Source organism: Lissotriton helveticus, chromosome 10 (genome assembly GCF_964261635.1).
Source record: "Lissotriton helveticus chromosome 10, aLisHel1.1, whole genome shotgun sequence".
In the NCBI taxonomy this organism is placed as follows: domain Eukaryota; kingdom Metazoa; phylum Chordata; class Amphibia; order Caudata; family Salamandridae; genus Lissotriton; species Lissotriton helveticus.
The window spans coordinates 1,137,478,926-1,137,496,854 of NC_136071.1; the positions used below are offsets into that span (position 1 = coordinate 1,137,478,926).

Sequence of the window (17,929 nt, forward strand, 5' to 3'; positions counted from 1 at the left end):
CTAGAATATGTATTAAAATCTTACCTAGTGAGGGTTCCTTCCAGCTAGTTTCTTGTCCTTCGTCTTGAAGGTGGTCTGGATCTAAGTAATAATGGCTATAGTCAGTACAGTCCTTTGTAATGAATCAGTCAGACAAGAGGATTCTGTGGTGAACTACAATTATATTCCAGGGAGAACCAAAGTACACGGTTGCGAAGAGCGCTTGCATCTACCTTCAATGTCATAAGTTGAGCTAGGCACTTCTTTACATGGAAGCGAGGTTTTGGGCACACTGTGGCATATTTACAAAAAAAATTACGCAAACAAGTACTTCTGTAGTTCTCTTTTACATATTCGCACATGCTTTTTCGTAACTGGCCCCAAACATCTAAAATGGAAATATTCAGGCAATATTCATATAAAATTAATGCAAATAGAAAGGATTCTGTGTTCTTTCCACTTTTACTTATGGGAAGTTGGATGTGTCAAGACTCATTTAAGTACATCAGATCTATCCACATGTTAAGCTTTAGTTTCGGTTCCATGTTGTTAATGACGAAAATGACAAAACATGTGAGCTTAAACAGTGGGCAGCCATGAGGAAATTTGCATATTTCATGGCCTGTTATGAAGTTCATACTTTCTATTAAAGAGAACAGGCTGTGGGGAGACCATGAAGTAAAGATATACTACCTAAAATGGAGACCATCATGGTCTTCACAACAACATTGACAATAAAATTGTACATGTTTTCCTTTTTTAATGGGTAATTTTTGTATTGAGAATTAAAAGTAACAGAGCTCAAGCAGAGATGTCCATTACAAGAATCCCAAGCAAAGAAACATAAAACAATGGTGCACAAGTGCAACCCAGTCTTACGTTAGAGTCATTACATTTCTTAACACAAAAAACTCAGGAACCCGTAACAATGTGTACCTCAGCTATTGCAAATAGATGCCAAAGGGGGGAAAGAACTGCACAAAGAAGAAAACTGGACATCCAGAGCAAATAGAAAATTAAATCAAGGTTAAACGTGTCCACTACTACCCATCAGTGCAAATTTGTTCCAGCCAACCTGGGGTCGTTACCCAGCACTGAACTACTTCAAAAGTTAAAAACTTAGGACCCGATTTAGACTTTGGTGGTCAAATTTCTGCCCACCTCATTTAGCATCAGGCGGAACTTTAGTGAGTAGATGGCACAGACTACTCTGTCTCCGTCACCTATAAACACCTCTGGCGGCCCGACAGAGGAAGGGCTGTCGGAGGTTTGGCCATGTGTTTGGCCGTCCTATTTAGAGTGGGCGAACACCTGGCCCGCTTTCACTGTCCGTCATTGCCAGGTAAAACCTGGTGATAGTGGGCAGTGAAAAGTATAAATTGACCCTAACACCATGAGAAAATTCTCTCACAGCGAGAGGGTTATTTGTTTTTTATTTTCAAAAAGAAAATTATACAGTGGGATTTTCTTTTTGAAATTAGAACAAATATTGAAAGTTTGAGGTACTGCCCCATCATGTTGATGAAGTCGTCCATCAAACTTTCGATGCATGACCCTTCCTGTAAATACAAGAGATGTCATCCAGGCTGGTGGACTTCTCTAACGTTGGTGAGTGGAGTACCCTCGCAATGGCGGGAGTAAAGTACTCCGCAGTGGGGACAATACTTACTTCGTCTGCCAAAGTATAAATCAGGCCCTTACTTCAAATGAATCATAGAATCAAAATAAAACTTACCTAAGGGAGGTTCCTTCCATCCAATCTTCTGTCCTATTACTTCGGATTGGTCCGGACCTAATTATACAATGATTGCGATTACTACACTGCTTCGAAATAAATCAGTCAACAAATAAAATACTGATATGACTTACAACAATTAGATCCTGTAGTGATTCAATGCCCATAAGTTCATTCAACTCAGCACAAGAAACATAAAATAATGATGCCGCCCTCCAGACCAGTGCTACGTTACCGGCAATACATTTCTTATAACAAAGACATAGTAACTGGTACCAATGGGGACCTCAAACGTCCAAAATGGATGTTAATGGTGGAAATGGAAAGGTTTGGGGAAAGCCAATAACAGAACAAAGTGCAAACTCCAATCAAGTCCCAAATCTCCCAAAATTGCTATCCGGGGAATTTGATCAACTCTATTTGGCTTAGGCACCTGATATGCAACAACAATGGATGCTCAAAAATTACTTCTAATGTGTCCTAGGATATGGATTTGGTGTCTGGGTAAAGCTTAGCTGACAAAGGGGCCATTCAGCCAATTTCTTGTCCTACTTCTTGTCGGTGGTCTGGATCTGAGTACACAATGGTTATAGTCAGTACAATACTCCATAATACCTTTGTAATTCACAGCAGAATCTTGTTGACTATTAGATCCTGGTGAGAACCACAGTGCACAGCTGTGAACCGCGCCTGCATCTAGGTTCACTGTCGTAAGCAAAAGTGGGCACTTTTTTTTACATAAAAGTGAAGTTTTGAGCACACTGGGGCCAATTTGAAAAGGGCCTTTAGAGTACATGCATTTTCGGTACTGGCCCCAAAACATCTAAAATAGAATAACATGGGAATACTCTGTCAATATTCATATACGATTACTGCAAATAGAAGAGGCTCTGCATTCTTTCACTTTTATTTATAGGGAGTTGGACGTATCAGGGCTGATAAAAAAAACATGCAAGAGTATGTAAAGAGTACTCCTGTGGTACTAATTCCCATACTCATGAATGCTTATGTGAGTCAACCCCTGTATATACTTTAAACATTAGCTGTTAAGACAGCGTAGATGACAAGACCTTGGCTGTAAAATATTTTCTGAACTGGGTCAAATGTAATTTTGTCTTCAACCCATTCTTTGTAAAAACGCGCATTATCTCTGATTAAGTTAAAATAATTCCACATACAAACAAGCATTGGAAAAATCAATGGACCTCCCCTTAGGTAAACAGTGGCTGTGCTAATGGTTTTTAGTTATGCTACACAGTATGGCTAAAAAAAGAGAAAAAAGCCTTTGATGTGGCTGGCCCCATCATTTTATAGGCAATAGACACAGGTACCGCGCATTTGCACACCTACAAAATAACTGAGGTCTTTTTATCTATTCTTTATTTGCTGATTCAAGTTGGATCTCTAAATGAAAAGAAAAAAGTAGGGCAAAAGAGTTTTTTTTTAAGTAGTTGGGGGTATGGGAGGAGTAACAGAGAGCGTGGGGAAGCAACATGGAGGGCAGTGGCGGCTCGCATAGAGCATGCTGCGGGGCAGAGGAGGGGCTGGGTGGGGGCGTAGTAAACTCGGACATACGACCGTTCCGTCCTATGTCCAAGTTGACTACCCCTGCCTCACCCTGCCCTGCAGCACGCCCTATGCGAGCCGCCACTGATTGAGGGCAAATGGGTGGAAGAAACACGAAGGAAGCGGATTGGGGGAATCAACTTGGAAGGCCAGCGGCCAAGGCGGAAGCAACATAGATGGCAGGGTTATAGGGAAACAAAAACTTAAAATGAGAAATGCAGCATGCAGGGTGAGGGGAAGCACACGGACGGGAAACAGCAACATGGACCTGCTGAGGCGAGAGGTGAACACTTGGGCAAGTGCATCACGGAGGGAGGTGTGGGAGAAACACAAGGGTGACAGCAACATGAACCCATGAAGAGGACAATACAGTAACAAGAGGGGGACAGCTGGAAAACACATGCGCTCTCATGGAGTGCTCAAACAAAAGGAAAAAGTAGTGCTTGAAAAGTAAGCAGTTGAAGGACAAAAGTAATGAGGCCATGCTCCAGAGGAGGTAAAAAAACATAAGAGAATGTAAAGGCCACACAAGGCAAGCAATAAAAAGCAAGCAAATGAGAGTGACAATATAATTAACCATGGTAAGAAATGAGCGGGCTGAAAGCCCACTGTAAGCTGACAATAGGGCTTTTCGTCAACTGAAAGGTTGTGCTGTCTGGTAGGCAAGACCTAAAAAGGTTTAGTTGAAAACATCCCTAGGATTTTGAATGCTGTTGAGGGGCCAACATCAAATATAGGGGTCTCGGGTTCCTGGTCTTTGTTGAGATGTTCAAAATCTGACCGCCCAGGTTTCATTATCCTGCGGCCTCTCCTATAATGATTAAACTGGTTTTTACTTCTTTGAAAACAACTGGTCAGCTGCACCGAAAAGCATGCAATGGTTAATGATCAGGGACAGTGGAAAAACCATCCGACCTCCAAATCATTATGTGGAAGCAGATGTTGACTTGCCTACGAGGCATCGTGGCATGCTTGTCACGACTTAAGTCCTAGTTAAATTTAAACTGATGTTGCCCAGACCGTGAGCAGATCTTAACATATTTAGACAAACCCTATCACAAAGCACAGCAGCTCCTCCTTCACAATTGTGAAGTTCCCATTGAAGGAAACTTGCTGATCCTGCCATAATGTCTTACCCCTTGGAGAAATTCAGCATGCCTGTTGGGATAACCGGGCAGCTTCGGGTATACGTCAGCACTTCCTGTGGGACAACTCAGCAGCCTGTAGCACAATTCAGCAGTGCCCTTGATACAAATGAATAGTCCTCTCATGGCATTCTGAACATCCCCATGGAATTATTGGACAGTCAACATTTGCCGGTCACTTGAAAGCCCTTCCCGTACGACCCTGCCAGTGTCGGGAGTATTTCATACCCACCCATCTCTCTATATGGCAAGAGATTTTTCAGAAACCTTCCTAATCATTATGTGGTGTTGCCTTGGAGGCATCCTGGCACATATGCAATGGGTTTAAGTGCTAATAAGTTTACATTTTGTGCCTAGTCTGTGAGGGAGTATTTAAATGTTTGGGCAAATCCTATCACACTTTCAGCATCTCTTACTTCACAATTGTGAATTAAGCGTGCATATCTGCCATCATTTCGCACTCCCTGGAAAAATTCAGCATGCCTGTTCGGGTTCCCATGAGGCACAGGGTCAGACTGATTTGCATATGGCCATTTCTGAACTGGGGTGGCGGAGTGAGCTAAAGAATGATGATGGATTAAACCCAGATCAGTTGACTGGGCGTGAGTGCTTGCAATGTTCAACACTCCGTCCATCATCCCCTTTGGTTTTGCTTTGTTTGGGTAACTGAGCAGATTCTGGTACATTTCAGCACCCAATGGTTTCACAGACCAAGCAACCCTGACATCTCCCCATGGAACAACTGGGCAGACTCAGGAACAATTCAACAGTTGCCCTCGATACATATGAGGCTTGTCAAACCAACCATCGCCGCGGCGTAACTGGCCAATCGATGTCAACATTTGCCAGCTCTTGAAAAACCCTTCTCAAACACCCATGCCAATGTTGATAGTGATTTGTGCCAACCCTGCAAAGAGATGTACCTCTTCCCTGTGGCAGAAGTACATCTCTGACAATTTCTATGGTCAAAATGGGTCACAAAACCTTTTAGAATACCCACAAAAACATTATTTTTGCAAATGCCAAGAAACAATTATATTTGGGATCAACTTTCATGGGTCCCTGGCCTGAAATTCCCACTCTATTCATGAGAGTACATTAACTCACAAAAAAAAACTTTTGATAAGTGTAAAATCATCTTGCAAAAATATTTCTACACTTCTAAAAAAAGGTAATTTGGGCATGGAAAGTAACGCTGCACATGCACAGAACATTGTGAATCTGCGACCATTGTCTTCTCACATGCAGTGGGAGGATCACTGTCAGCGGACATACCTTCAGCATCAAAGTCACTGAAGCTGGGCTGGTTGTTGCAGTCTTCTCCAGTACAGGCGCACAGGTACAGCAACCCGCCTTCCACCTTCTGTTCCTTCAGGACACATTTCCCTTCATCCACGTTGCCCAGTGAGTGACCGTATAAATTCTCCCTGGGGTCATGACACAAGGTTTCCAAGGTCACGTTTCGACCCTTCTTTCGCCTGCAGAATAATTAGAATCAAAAGGCTTGCTGTGTCAGCCTCCTTAGGTGAAGGTTCCAACAACTACATCAGCAAATGATCAACAGCATACATGTTCTCTGAATATGTCTCCCTGTCTCACACTGGAATCCCAAACATGATTTTTATAGCCGGAAATTTGATATTGCTTTGCTACAAACCTGTGGTGGACCGTGCAGGTAAGCGGGGTGAGGCGGAGCAGGGGCGGGGCGAGGGACGGTAAAAGTGACAAATGACGGGATAGGGAACATAAAATAAATAAATAAATAAAACCACTTACCTTGTGCTTGCCGCATTGCCGACGCAGCGATGCGGTGAGCGCAAGGTACGTGGTTTTATTATTTATTTATTTTATTTTATTTATTTTACATTCCCTATCCCGTCGTTTGTCACTTTCACCCCCCCCCCCACACCCGCCCCACTGCACCGCACTTACCTGCACGGGTCCCACTGTTACAAACGTCTATGATCTCCTAAATTCCCCGTTCCCTTGAAATTATTCTGTTATGTTACTCAATATTTGTTACTTTTAAAGCACATACGCATGCAAAATAAATGGCATATACGCTGCTGTACAATGTAAAAATTTTCAGCAGAAAGATTCACAAACAGTATCAAGAACCTCTAAACCACATTCTAAAAGTAAGGAAGTAATCATGGATTGGACTGTACAGGTAAAACTACACAATAAATCCGAATTTTAAAAAACTAACGGCATTATTAAATTCACAAATCTAAAAGAACCAAAGTTAATATAAAACAACACTGCCTCAAAAGACTGGTTGTATTGCTGGATATTGACAAAAAAAATATCGAGAGAGAAGAATATCGAGGAAAGATTATCGAAGGAGAAAAAATTGAAAGCTAAGCGCTTATAGGGAAGTATATATTTACTAGTCCTAAATCCGCAACTCTGTACCTTGAAGATGCATGTACCATACATGTACATATATGTGAAGTTGGGTTTAGAAAACCTAAACTTACGAGTCGATATTTTGCCCTCGATATGCCCGTCCCACGGATATTGTGAGTTCGATATTCAGGGGGCACACCTAAAAGACCAGCTAGCAGCCTACCTACAGTAGACTAAAAAAAAATAAGTAAAAGATCTTCTGAAACATCTCTTCTGTATCGGCATGCTTACGTGTAAAGATAAGAACCTTCAGACAAATGGGTCGAATAACCGAATACCACCTGTTCCTCAACATAAAATTTAGAACTGATAATCCGTCACAGTTCAACTGCTGCAGGGCCTAGATTTTCTTAAGAAGACAGCTGATATCTTCATCTCTGTGGATTGTGACCTATCATATAGGAAGTCCCACATTTTTTTTAAAAAACAGGCTGCCTCCTGGAGAGGGTCCCAAGCCGGCAATACTTAACATTTTGTTCCAGGAGCCAAGAAGAGAAAATAATTGTTCTTTTTCTTGGAAAAAGTCACTATAGCTGGCATGCTGCCTCTAAGAGTTTTCAAGTTTGAGTCAATATAAAACCAAGTTAGCACTTCATTATTCAGACGTTGGTAAATTGAACACCACTGAATTTACTAACAGCGCCGTAGGTTATTCACAGTGCGTAGAAAACACATCATTATTATTATCCGGTTTGAACCTTCATAGTGTGTCTACAAGGACAACCAAGCGGGTTTGGGACTGCCAGCCAACTGGTTAGCTGAAAATCCCTATTGTTGTGCATAAAAACAAAGTTGTCTCACCAGACAGCAGCGCAGACTTCATGGGCGGAATCGCAGATGGCGAAGATGTGACAGTTACTTGTGCAGCGGCCTTCGTTTTTGCAATCGGATGGCGTCAGGTCACAATACCGGCACTGCTGGTGCATTGGAATTCCTCCATCGTGTTTGGATCGTTCGAAAACCTCTTTTACTAGACAAACATAAAGATGGTCTCACAATGAAGGAAGTTAAAATGGCATGTTTGTAGTACATTACATTATCTTATCCTTTTAATCCTCTTATAACATACTTTCTAGTAGATGTTGGAAGGTCTTAGACCATGAGTTGGAAGATGTGTCAGTGCTGATGTCCTTATATTAAATAAGGAGAACTAATCTCTTTTTGGGTGTGGCTAGAGACAGCATTAGCTATGTGAAAGAGTGGGATGTATGACGTTACAACGCATGCTGTTACAACGCATGCCTTTACAACGCAAGTTTTACAACGCAAGTCGTTACAACGACTTGCGTTGGGGGGCGCTGGATAGTGAATAGTTTAATTTACTATTCCAACTCCAGTCCCCGTGGATAGAAGGGAAGGTGTTGGAAACTATTCCCTATCCTAGAGCGCCCCCCAGCGCAAGTCGTTGTAAAAGTTGTGTTGTAATGGTTGCGTCGTAAAGGTACTTCGTTGTAAAAGTTGCGTTGTAAAGGATGTTCCCCAAAAGAGTGACATGCAAACAAAAGTTGACATCCCCTTTGTCGGTGAGCTGTTTACCGTAGCTCAGCATTTGATTGGTTAGCAGTTGTGCTTGTTCGGGTCAATTTGAAGGAGATGAGGAACTGTAGGACAACATCATATCTATCATTATTTGCCCCGGTTACCCTGTGTGGGTGAAAGTCGGTGAAAGTAGATAAATATTCTGCACCAGATTTACTGAACTTAAGTCAAACGTTAGAATGAAAAGGATGCAGGCTCCTCCAGTTCAATAATCTATGTAAAGCATGAATTTGAGAACAGTCTATGGTGGGCTATCCTAGAGAAGAACAAATTACAGGAAAACATATATAGTGCACAATACCATAAAAAGTGGGAAGTATCCTGTATTGCAACTTTCCAGACCCATCTATTTGGGAGCTTGAATGAAACCATACCGAGGGAGAATATACAACCAGTTAATCTGATAAACGTTTTTGTGAACTACATATGAGCTGTGTTTTATCAGGCCCTCATATACTAGTTATAAAGGACTATGTTAAAATGTAGTATGGTCTATTCAGATTTTTAGCACTTCCTCTTTAGATCTCCTGTGACATCAGACAATGTTTTCCGCTATGGGATTGTTTTGCCCTGGAGGCTGGCATTTTTGACCCAGTTGAAATGTTGGTATATTAGAATAAGGGAATTTCTTACAAGATTCTCACAGAGTTACATATAGCAATTTTGCTGGCATCCAACCCTACCTTACCCTACAGAGTAAAACTTACCTGGCATCCAACCCTACCTTACCCTACAGAGTAAAACCTACGTGGCATCCAACCCTACCTTACCCTACAGAGTAAAACTTACGAGAGGATGTTACTGACCAGGTTCAGATTGAATCTTTTTTACAGACTGGTAGCTTTTCCCATAAATAAGGCCTGGGAAAAAAACATGCCCCCATGCCCCTGCGACGGGAAATCAATTCAATCGAATATCCACGCTTTCTTGTTTTGTAAGTTCTACCACCCCCACAGAAAACGTTGGATTCTCCCGATATGCAGGCGGTGGGGCCTTAGACAGTGCCGACCGGCCTTTTATCGACTGCAATCCCTAGAGTCTGAAGAAATTTGCTACCTAGTCCTAAATTTTTTAAAATGTATTATGAATCACAGAAAAAACCTTTAGCAACATGCACTGAAAAAACTCATAACTTTTAAAGCAAACATTTTTCTCTTTTTTAAAAATATATGCTTCTTGTTGTCACTAAATCTTAAACGTCATTTGAAATGTCTCTTTTTATGTATATTATTGAAATTGTCGATTGCTTCTTTTATGGTTTTCCCTGTGATTAACCGAATAAAGAAAGATTTATTATTATATAGCAATTTTCTTTTATTCGTTTTTGGATTTAGGCTTGATGGAATGGGACTGGTCAAGTTGTTGGCTTTTTTTGTTATGTGAGAATTTAAAGTCTATTAACTTTTTCCACCTTACAACATAATTATTATTCAGAATTATTCCTTCCAATATGGCCGCCACTACAGTAGTCACCTATTACTTGGCATAGTGAATCAAGTCATGCAGCCCGCAGGCACATATTTAACATGTAGATCATCATTTGTATTTCTGCATTATTTGGCCTGGGAGAGGGGTGTGTCGGTATCCCTCCATTTAATTCTCTACATCAGTTGTGCATCTGATTTCTAAATAAGTGGGAACAGCGAGAGGAGTTCATACCTATTTGCCAGCTCATCTTGTTTGACTTGTGAATCCCTAGGCTTTTAGCATAACTTTCCTGACCCACATGTGATGAGAGCATTTATTGGAGACTGAGCATAACCTATTACATTAGTAGCAGGTTAGTTCTCATAAAGTAGAGTCACTCTGATAGGTAGGTGCATATGAGAGGCTGTGTACTTTGGCCGAAGCATACATTTGTTATTGTGTTCCAAGTACCCCAGAACACTAGTAGAGTGTTAATTTTTAAATAGGTGGGAACAACCAAATGTCTTCAGTGCAAGGGTGCGATTCCAGGTACGTTATGTACTATACATATACACACAACATAACATAACATAGGACCACATGCAATGTAGTGTATTCAATTTGTAAACAATTAACGGTGCTTCCATGTGAAGGTACACATTCTGCACCACCCTGGAGAAAATCTGGCGTTGCATAATGTGTATTGAGAACTTAGACCTTACTTACTGCCTTGGTCATCTAAACACATGCAACATTTTCAGAGAGAGGAAGGGTCAAGTAATTTCTTAGTCTTGGCCAGGTTTGACTCATCGCATAGAGAATGCACATCATCCCCAATCTCAGCTTTAGGACCTACATCACGCAGAAGACAAAAACCGCCTGCACAGTGAAACCCTCCCTACACGATACATACATTAGAACTGCAGTACACAAATTGTCACTCCCCAAAGGAGACAATGCTCTACTGGTCCATACCAAAGTCCCATCTAACTCAATTGAGGAGTTTCTTATATCGAGTAGCCAACCTTTTAAAGGCCTCTGAAACCATATCATAATCACACTTACACTCAAGCAACTCCTTGGCATCTCTTTGTCTACCCTCCGGGCATTCAATACATGGTACGTAGCCTATAACGGAGTTAACTCCAGGCGCTTCAGTATACAGTGCAACCACAAATTTGTGATAGTGAAGTAAGATGCACAGCAACAAAACCATCTGGGCAAAATAACAAAACTGCAGGAAGGAGGAAACTAGATACAAGACCCTTTGCCACTCCCCAAGAATGTGTAACTCTTTGCTGGGTCATATCCACCTAAGCTCATCAGACCTCCATTCAAGAAAGAACTAAAGAGCCTCCTCTTTTAGCAACACCTCATCACAAAGCAATAACCTAATCTGGTCCTCTCTGGAGACAGATTCTCCCCATTCTCTATAATTCCTATATCATGTCGTCTTCATCCTCATCCTCTTACTACTCCTAAATTGAGAAAAATCCTAACTTTAAGACTTTCGGTATTCACAGAAGGCATTTAGGAGTCCTAAAGTTAGGAGTCCTAACTTTACTACTCCTAAATTGAGAAAAATCCTAACTTTAAGACTTTCAGTATTCACAAAAGACATTTAGGAGTCCTAAAGTTAGGAGTCCTAACTTTACTACTCCTGAACTGTGAAAAATCCTAACTTTAAGTCTTTCTGTATTCACAGAAGGCATTTAGGAGTCCTAAAGTTAGGACTCCTAACTTCTGTGAATACTAAAATGAGTAAGTGCCTTCTGTGAATACCAAAATGGTAGTAAGTTTACGATTTTGTCTTAAATTATTTCTGTGAATCGGGCCCTCTCTGTCCCACTGGTGTAGTTTAGCAAAGAGGAAAGAACCAGCATACCTGTTTTGGGCGCCGGGTTATTGTTGCATTCATTCCTTCGGCACAAGCACATGTAGAGAAGTCCATCCACTATCCTCCTTTCTTCCATCATACACAGGCCTGAGGTAGGATCTTCATCCCCTTTGAGTCGTGCCGCCAGATGATCACACAGCTGGGTGGGCAGGGACCTCTCACCAGTTGTTTGCCTAAAGATTTCAGGGAAGTGGAAAAGAAGACAGAGAGAGTATTGGGTTGCTTTGTGTTCCAACATTGTGTTGTTCTGTTCACATTTGTGTGTATGTGAGTGCATGCGTGTGTGTGCATGCATGTGTGTGTGTGTGTGTGTGTGTGTGTGTGTGTGCATCCATGTGTGTGTGCACGCATGCAGTACATTTTCAGATCAACAACATGGAATATGGCATTTCTTACCATTGCTAGGTGGGGCCATGAATCTCAAGGGGCGGAGCCTAAAGACTTTCAGGATGCAGATCCAATTCCCTTTACCCTCTCTGCCTCTACACATATGGGGGCCGATTAGGATGGCGGACGGACTTGCGTCCGTCCGCCACCCCGAGGTGGAGGGACCGTCTGCAAGGGCAGCGGTGTTCCCTCCATGCCAATTAGGATGTGACTGCCACCCTGGCGGTCACATCCTGTATCTTTAACATTGTGGCGGGTGCTGCTTCAAGCAGCACCCGCCGCAATGTTAAAAATGCATGCATTGCATTTGCATGCACAAAGCGTCAGGCACCGCGCGGTGCCTGCTGCTTTGTGCATGCAAATGCAGGGGGGTACCATAGGTATCCCCCATGTCCACCCCCCCTTCACCCTGGGGGCCCACAAGGGCCCCCCAGAAGCAAAGGTCCACATGCTTTTCCACGGCGGAAAAACCGCCGCGGAAAAGCTAATTTGACTGGCGGTGTCTTGCAGACACCGCCACCAAATAGCAGGCTACACCCCGCGGATCAGCGGCGGACGGACCTGCCGTCCGCCACTGATCCTACCACCATACTGATCTGGCGGGTGGTGTTTACAGGGACTGCGGCGGTGAATCCGCATCCTCCGGGCCGGTGGTGGCTTCCACCGGCCCAGAGGATGCGGATTCACCGCCATCCTAATCGACCCCTAAGTGTATGCTGTTTTAAATTTGTAGCAATTATCAGCAAATGAATTCAGCCAGAACCACCACAAGGGCTTCAATCCCCTCAGCCAGATCAATGTAACTAAATAGACCTTCTGAGTGTGGGCCCAGCTGTCTTCTGAAGGGGACTTTAAGAAGAGACCTAATTGGCCTGCACTTTGACCTTTGCATAGCAGTAATAAATGTGTGAAAGCAGCTTTAATAGTACACTTGATGCAAATAATATGCTATATTAGACATCGACTATTTTCACTAGCCTGGCAATCACATACTTACATTTAGAATTATAACAACGTAATAAAAATCAATCATTTCAACACACAGACCATAAACTGAAGCTTGCCTTTTGAGGGATGATTTGTATAATATTTTATTGTGAGGAGACATCCTGAATGGGTGTTCCAAACATCTCTGCTACCCCTTTGACCCAAATTATTACATCCGTTAAAGTTACTTATCCAGAACCCCTCTCTGAACTCAATCTCAAACCCAGATGGTGGAAATAGAATGGGGCACATGTTTCACTTACACTGGAATCATAAACTGTGAGCAACACATTTTTGTGGCTGAAAGCTACAAAAATAAACCAACTTGCGCCCATCCGGTCGTTTTGGTGTTATGTTTGAGGCCAAGAAAGGGTCTTGCTACAGGAAGGGCAATTTCTGCTGCTAGTTAAGTGCGAACCCGGGCCGTCCTTCGTCATTGGCTGCAGCCTTCACGCCCCCCATACATATTTCCTGAATTCCCAGGATGCTCTGCAAACTCTCAGTGAGGCGAGTCGACTACACAATGGCAATAGATTTGAACACGAGAGAGACAGAGCGAAAGAGGGCGAGATAGAGAGTGTGTGTGTGGTTATGAAATGAATTGGGATTTTTAAAAGCTAATAAAATGCATTGCATTCGTAAAAAGAAACATTCACGTGAATCGTGTGAGTAAATGTACTTCAATAGGTGGGGAGTAGGCATGCCAGGGCAGGAATGCACTGTGAGCTTGGACACAAACATCTCTCTAGCCACTTAACAGGCCAGAAATATATTCCTGACAATGGTACAAGAAACCTCCTCTGCACTTGTGAGAGAGCGCAAACTGATATAAATATATGAGTACATCACACTTACCTATAGAGAGCATAATTCATGAAGAGAAATGCCATGAGTGCTAATAGTATCTGAAATTATATTCTAAATGTATAGCTAATATAGAGATTTAAGTAGAAGTGGAATTAATACAGAAATGTGTGACATTATATGATTTTATTAGACGTGATTATTTTGAATCTATGTCGTGTAGCTGTTAAACATATAAGATGGTCTGTGGTAAAACGCAGAACGTGGTAGGCCTCAGGGCCAGAGCTGGAGCTAAAAGGGAAGGTGTTTCTTTTCACGACACAGATTGTTTAACGTTTTTGGTCATTGCATTAATGGGCCATGATTTAGAGTAATGTTTTCTAAATAATAGAATAAGAGTTTTAACATGCTTTAATTAAATGAAGAAATAGAATGCTATAATCATAATGTGAAATATTGTAGGCCTGAAATGTTTTAGCATTGATCTACACGTACATGTCCGGGCTGAGAAATGTTGCAAGCCTTTTTAGAAGTCTATGAGAGTTGGGTTCTTGGCGGCAGATATCTGTCTGCAACAGGAAAGGGGGGATCCAATTATAAGTGAATGAATAGAGGCCTGTTCAGTAGACGGCCCAGACATGGAGGAGGGTTCTGGAATGTTTAAGGGGTATCAGCGGGCCGGAGAAGAGACTGAGAAGCAAGGTCAACTCTAACGTCTGAGGCCCAATACAAAGCATCATGGAAAAAGCCTGAAGTTGCACCACGTGAGAGGCGTTTCGCAAGGGGCGTCTCAAATGTTGTTGACTATTTTGTATTAGGGACAGCACCCCTGGGTGGAGTTAGAGCAGAGACCTGAGGACCCTTTAGAGAGCGGATGGGTAGGCAGTGAGGGGTCATGACTGGAGAACTTTAGGTTTTCACCAAGAGACTTAGAGTGGGTGACTTCCCTTGGGGGTCATTCATTGCTGACACCTTTGTTAGGTTGGGATTTGGTTAAGTAGGGATACCATCTAGAACAGGGTAGGGACGCCTAACCTGTGTTTGTTTTCCTCCAACCTAAATGAAGGAGAGATATGCGTCTATGCTGATAGCTTTGCTATTTTTAGAACTAGTGTTAGTGATTTCTGTTGCTCGTCTGAGGGCTTTTCGAGAGCACATGTATGTAATTGGACCTGTGTACCTCGTGAATCTCATTCTGAGATGCTTGTATTTGCAGCTCATTATATCTTTACAATAAACTTTTGAAACCTAGAAGTTGTCCGTGATCTTTGAGAGTAGAGTCCTTTCTTGGGTGAACTAATTTGCAGATAGGTGTACTGTTTCCTTCCAAGACAGGCAATAAAGGTTCAGTCGACCAGATCGAGGTTTGGATCAATAGATATAAGGTATCGATCAAAATCTCGCCCTTTCAGTTGGTAGCTATAGAGGATGGTTGCCTTCTTGAGGACGGTGACCTAGGCCAGGTTAGCTTACCCCAAGGCCCCTAGAAATCGATGATCGGAAGAACAGCCCGCAGATGAAGATCCGGATGACGTGAGACAGAAAAAGCAGCAGTATCAGTCGAGAGTGAGTATAAAGGGTTATGCGTGTTAGATTGCGGTGTTTTTGTATTGTATCTATGTTGTAATGTCTGGCGGAGTTGAATGTTTGTAGAGTGACTGTGGAACAGGTTGTGAGCGCGCGCAACCGGTGGAAATCTTAAGTTCAAGGAGAGCTTAAGTGGTTCGGGTGTATCGGACACCCAGAGTAATTGTCAACTAGTGTGAAGGGGGTCATGAGGTACCATTGATCACCCGAGAGACCGAGATAGGGGGAACGTAAGAGTGAGTGCGTGAGTAACGGACGCTGGTCGGAAGTTACTGTGTGTGTAAGTAACCTATCAGAGAGACGATAGACATCTCGTCAGTTGTGTTGACAATTACAGATAGACTGTGGACGTACAGTCGAGAGAAGTGACCGCTTGGTCGGAAGTAGTCATTTTTCAGTGTATGAATGGGACGCATGCATAACCGGGAGACGAGTTGAGAAAGGAGGGGTGCTGCTGCGAAGCGGAGAAAAGAGACGTCAGGTGGTGTCGCGCAGTGATTGGCTGACCGGAGAAAGACCGCGCTGTGATAGGCCAGCTAGCGAACACGTCATACAGGGTCGCGACGTGATTGGCCAACAGGAGAAAGACCGCGCTGTGATAGGCCAAGCTAGCAAAGCCGCGACAGGATTGGTGGATTGTCATCAGGAAGTAAACAGAGTAGCGAGGCTGGATTTTGTGCGCATAATTATGAAGTGTTTTAAATGGTTGAAAGCGCTGTTTAAGAAAGAGAAGCGGGGATCGTATGAAGGGGAAGAAGCCCCGCCGGAGGGTACGCCAGCTCGTTATATGGCAGTAAATGTTGGGTTGCATACGATCCTTTGGATATCAGAGTGGAGTAAGATTACTGAAGGAAACGAGGAACTGACGTTCCCGAAGTACGGGACGTTCAGATTAGAGGTGTTACATCGATTGAAATCAGTCATGACCTCAAAGAGACCCTTGCCTAGACCAACCCAGTTTGAAGCCCTTGAAGCATGGCTTAGGGCAGCGCATGAAAGGAATATGAATAGACGACAAGAAAGGGTGAAACGCTCGGTAAGGGCAGTACAGGATGCCAGGTGGGATGCGGATGCTAAAAGATGGAGAGTGCATAATTTGGAAATAAATAAACTGTACCCAGTGTTAGAGGCGCCAGTAAATAAAAGCCCCCTAGAAGAAGATGATGAGAGCGAAACAGAGGACAGCCTGATAAACAGATTACTGACAGACAGGCCACCCCCGTATAATAGAGCAGGGGGAGAGGTCGAGAATACTGAAGGAGAAAAGGGGGGCATTGCAGGAGAGCATAGACCGCTTCCCAGTTCACAGTGGGATCCTGAGCCAAAGAAAGAGTTGTTCCAGCCTAGTCAGGTGCAACAGGTAGTCGGTAGGTTTGTGGTACAAAGAGCGCCGGAAACGGAAAGTGCCACATCCTACCCATTACCAGATGCACTACAGGTACCTGTTACCATAGGTCCTATAATATCGATATATGACCAAGAGAGAGCAAAAGGGGAAGAACGGAAACGGAAAGACAGAGAAAGAGCAGAGCAGGCAAGGAGGAACGATACCACTAATTCCCCAAGTCAGATGCCGATACCCAGAGAGTGGAGCACCCCGATGCACACAGCAGGGGACCCAGGGGGAGATCCTGGGGGCCCCAGATGGCCAATGGATCTGAGGGGATCTGGACGAAAATCCTTTCAAGAACTAAATGAGTACATGAAGCAGTGGGATGAGGCAGTGAAGGCTCAAAAGTGCATCAATGCTGCAGAAGCAGAAAGGGAAAGTCAGGACAGCAGAGCACGAACTCACTGCGGGGCTGGGGAGAGTAGCCCGGAGTGGGACTGTAGAGGGAGTAGGGGAGTCACCCATTGGGCCCGGAATGGAGGTAGAACAGACCTGGAAAACGGGGGCCCCGGGAGTGGAGGGGTGGCGTGCCCAATACTCAGTGAAAGGGAGAGGAGAGCGCAAGAGTACAGGAACAGCTTTAAGTGTCCACACTGTGTGCCTGCCACCAGAGAACAGAATGGGAGTTGTGAGAGGTCGCACCATAGTCCCTGTGATGACAGAAATGAGCGCAGCCCAGGGAATATGGGGAACCAGGAAGGATCGTATCGGATACTGAGCGATACGAGGCAAAGGGAGTGTAGCGAACAGAGGGAAAATAACAGAGAGATGTGCGGTGTGAGGGGAGAAGAAGAGAGTAGGCAGAGAGAGAGTAGGGATAAAAGGCCCGTGTTCCATCACCTTCCAAGATTGGATGGCCGAGCATGGGACCTGGAGAGATGGGAGCAAGGGAGGCCACCCATTAATTCTCCTGAGCCCAAACGCAGAGCTAGAAGTTGGGATGGTAGGGAGACCAGTGAGCCCCCTTCAAAAGACATATTGCGAGCTGAGATAAAAGCCAAGAGACTTGATGTCTCCAGCTTAAGGTCAGATCTGGATGACATGGTAGATGGTACCCTGCCTTTAGAAAGAATGGAAATGTATGAACAGGATGAAAT

At 43.5% G+C, this 17,929-nt stretch overlaps 1 protein-coding gene across 1 annotated transcript in view; it reads right to left on the reverse strand.

The window, feature by feature from the left end:
• Window positions 1–17,929, reverse strand: part of TGFBR2 (transforming growth factor beta receptor 2) — a 202,491-nt gene that overhangs the window by 71,364 nt on the left and 113,198 nt on the right. The window contains exons 3-7 of the mRNA XM_078663940.1: window positions 11,666–11,850; window positions 7,636–7,804; window positions 5,701–5,903; window positions 1,715–1,771; window positions 25–81 (exon numbers count right to left, since the gene is read on the reverse strand). Coding sequence (XP_078520066.1) covers window positions 25–81; window positions 1,715–1,771; window positions 5,701–5,903; window positions 7,636–7,804; window positions 11,666–11,850 — 671 coding nt within the window. The remainder of the gene's footprint in view (window positions 1–24; window positions 82–1,714; window positions 1,772–5,700; window positions 5,904–7,635; window positions 7,805–11,665; window positions 11,851–17,929) is intronic.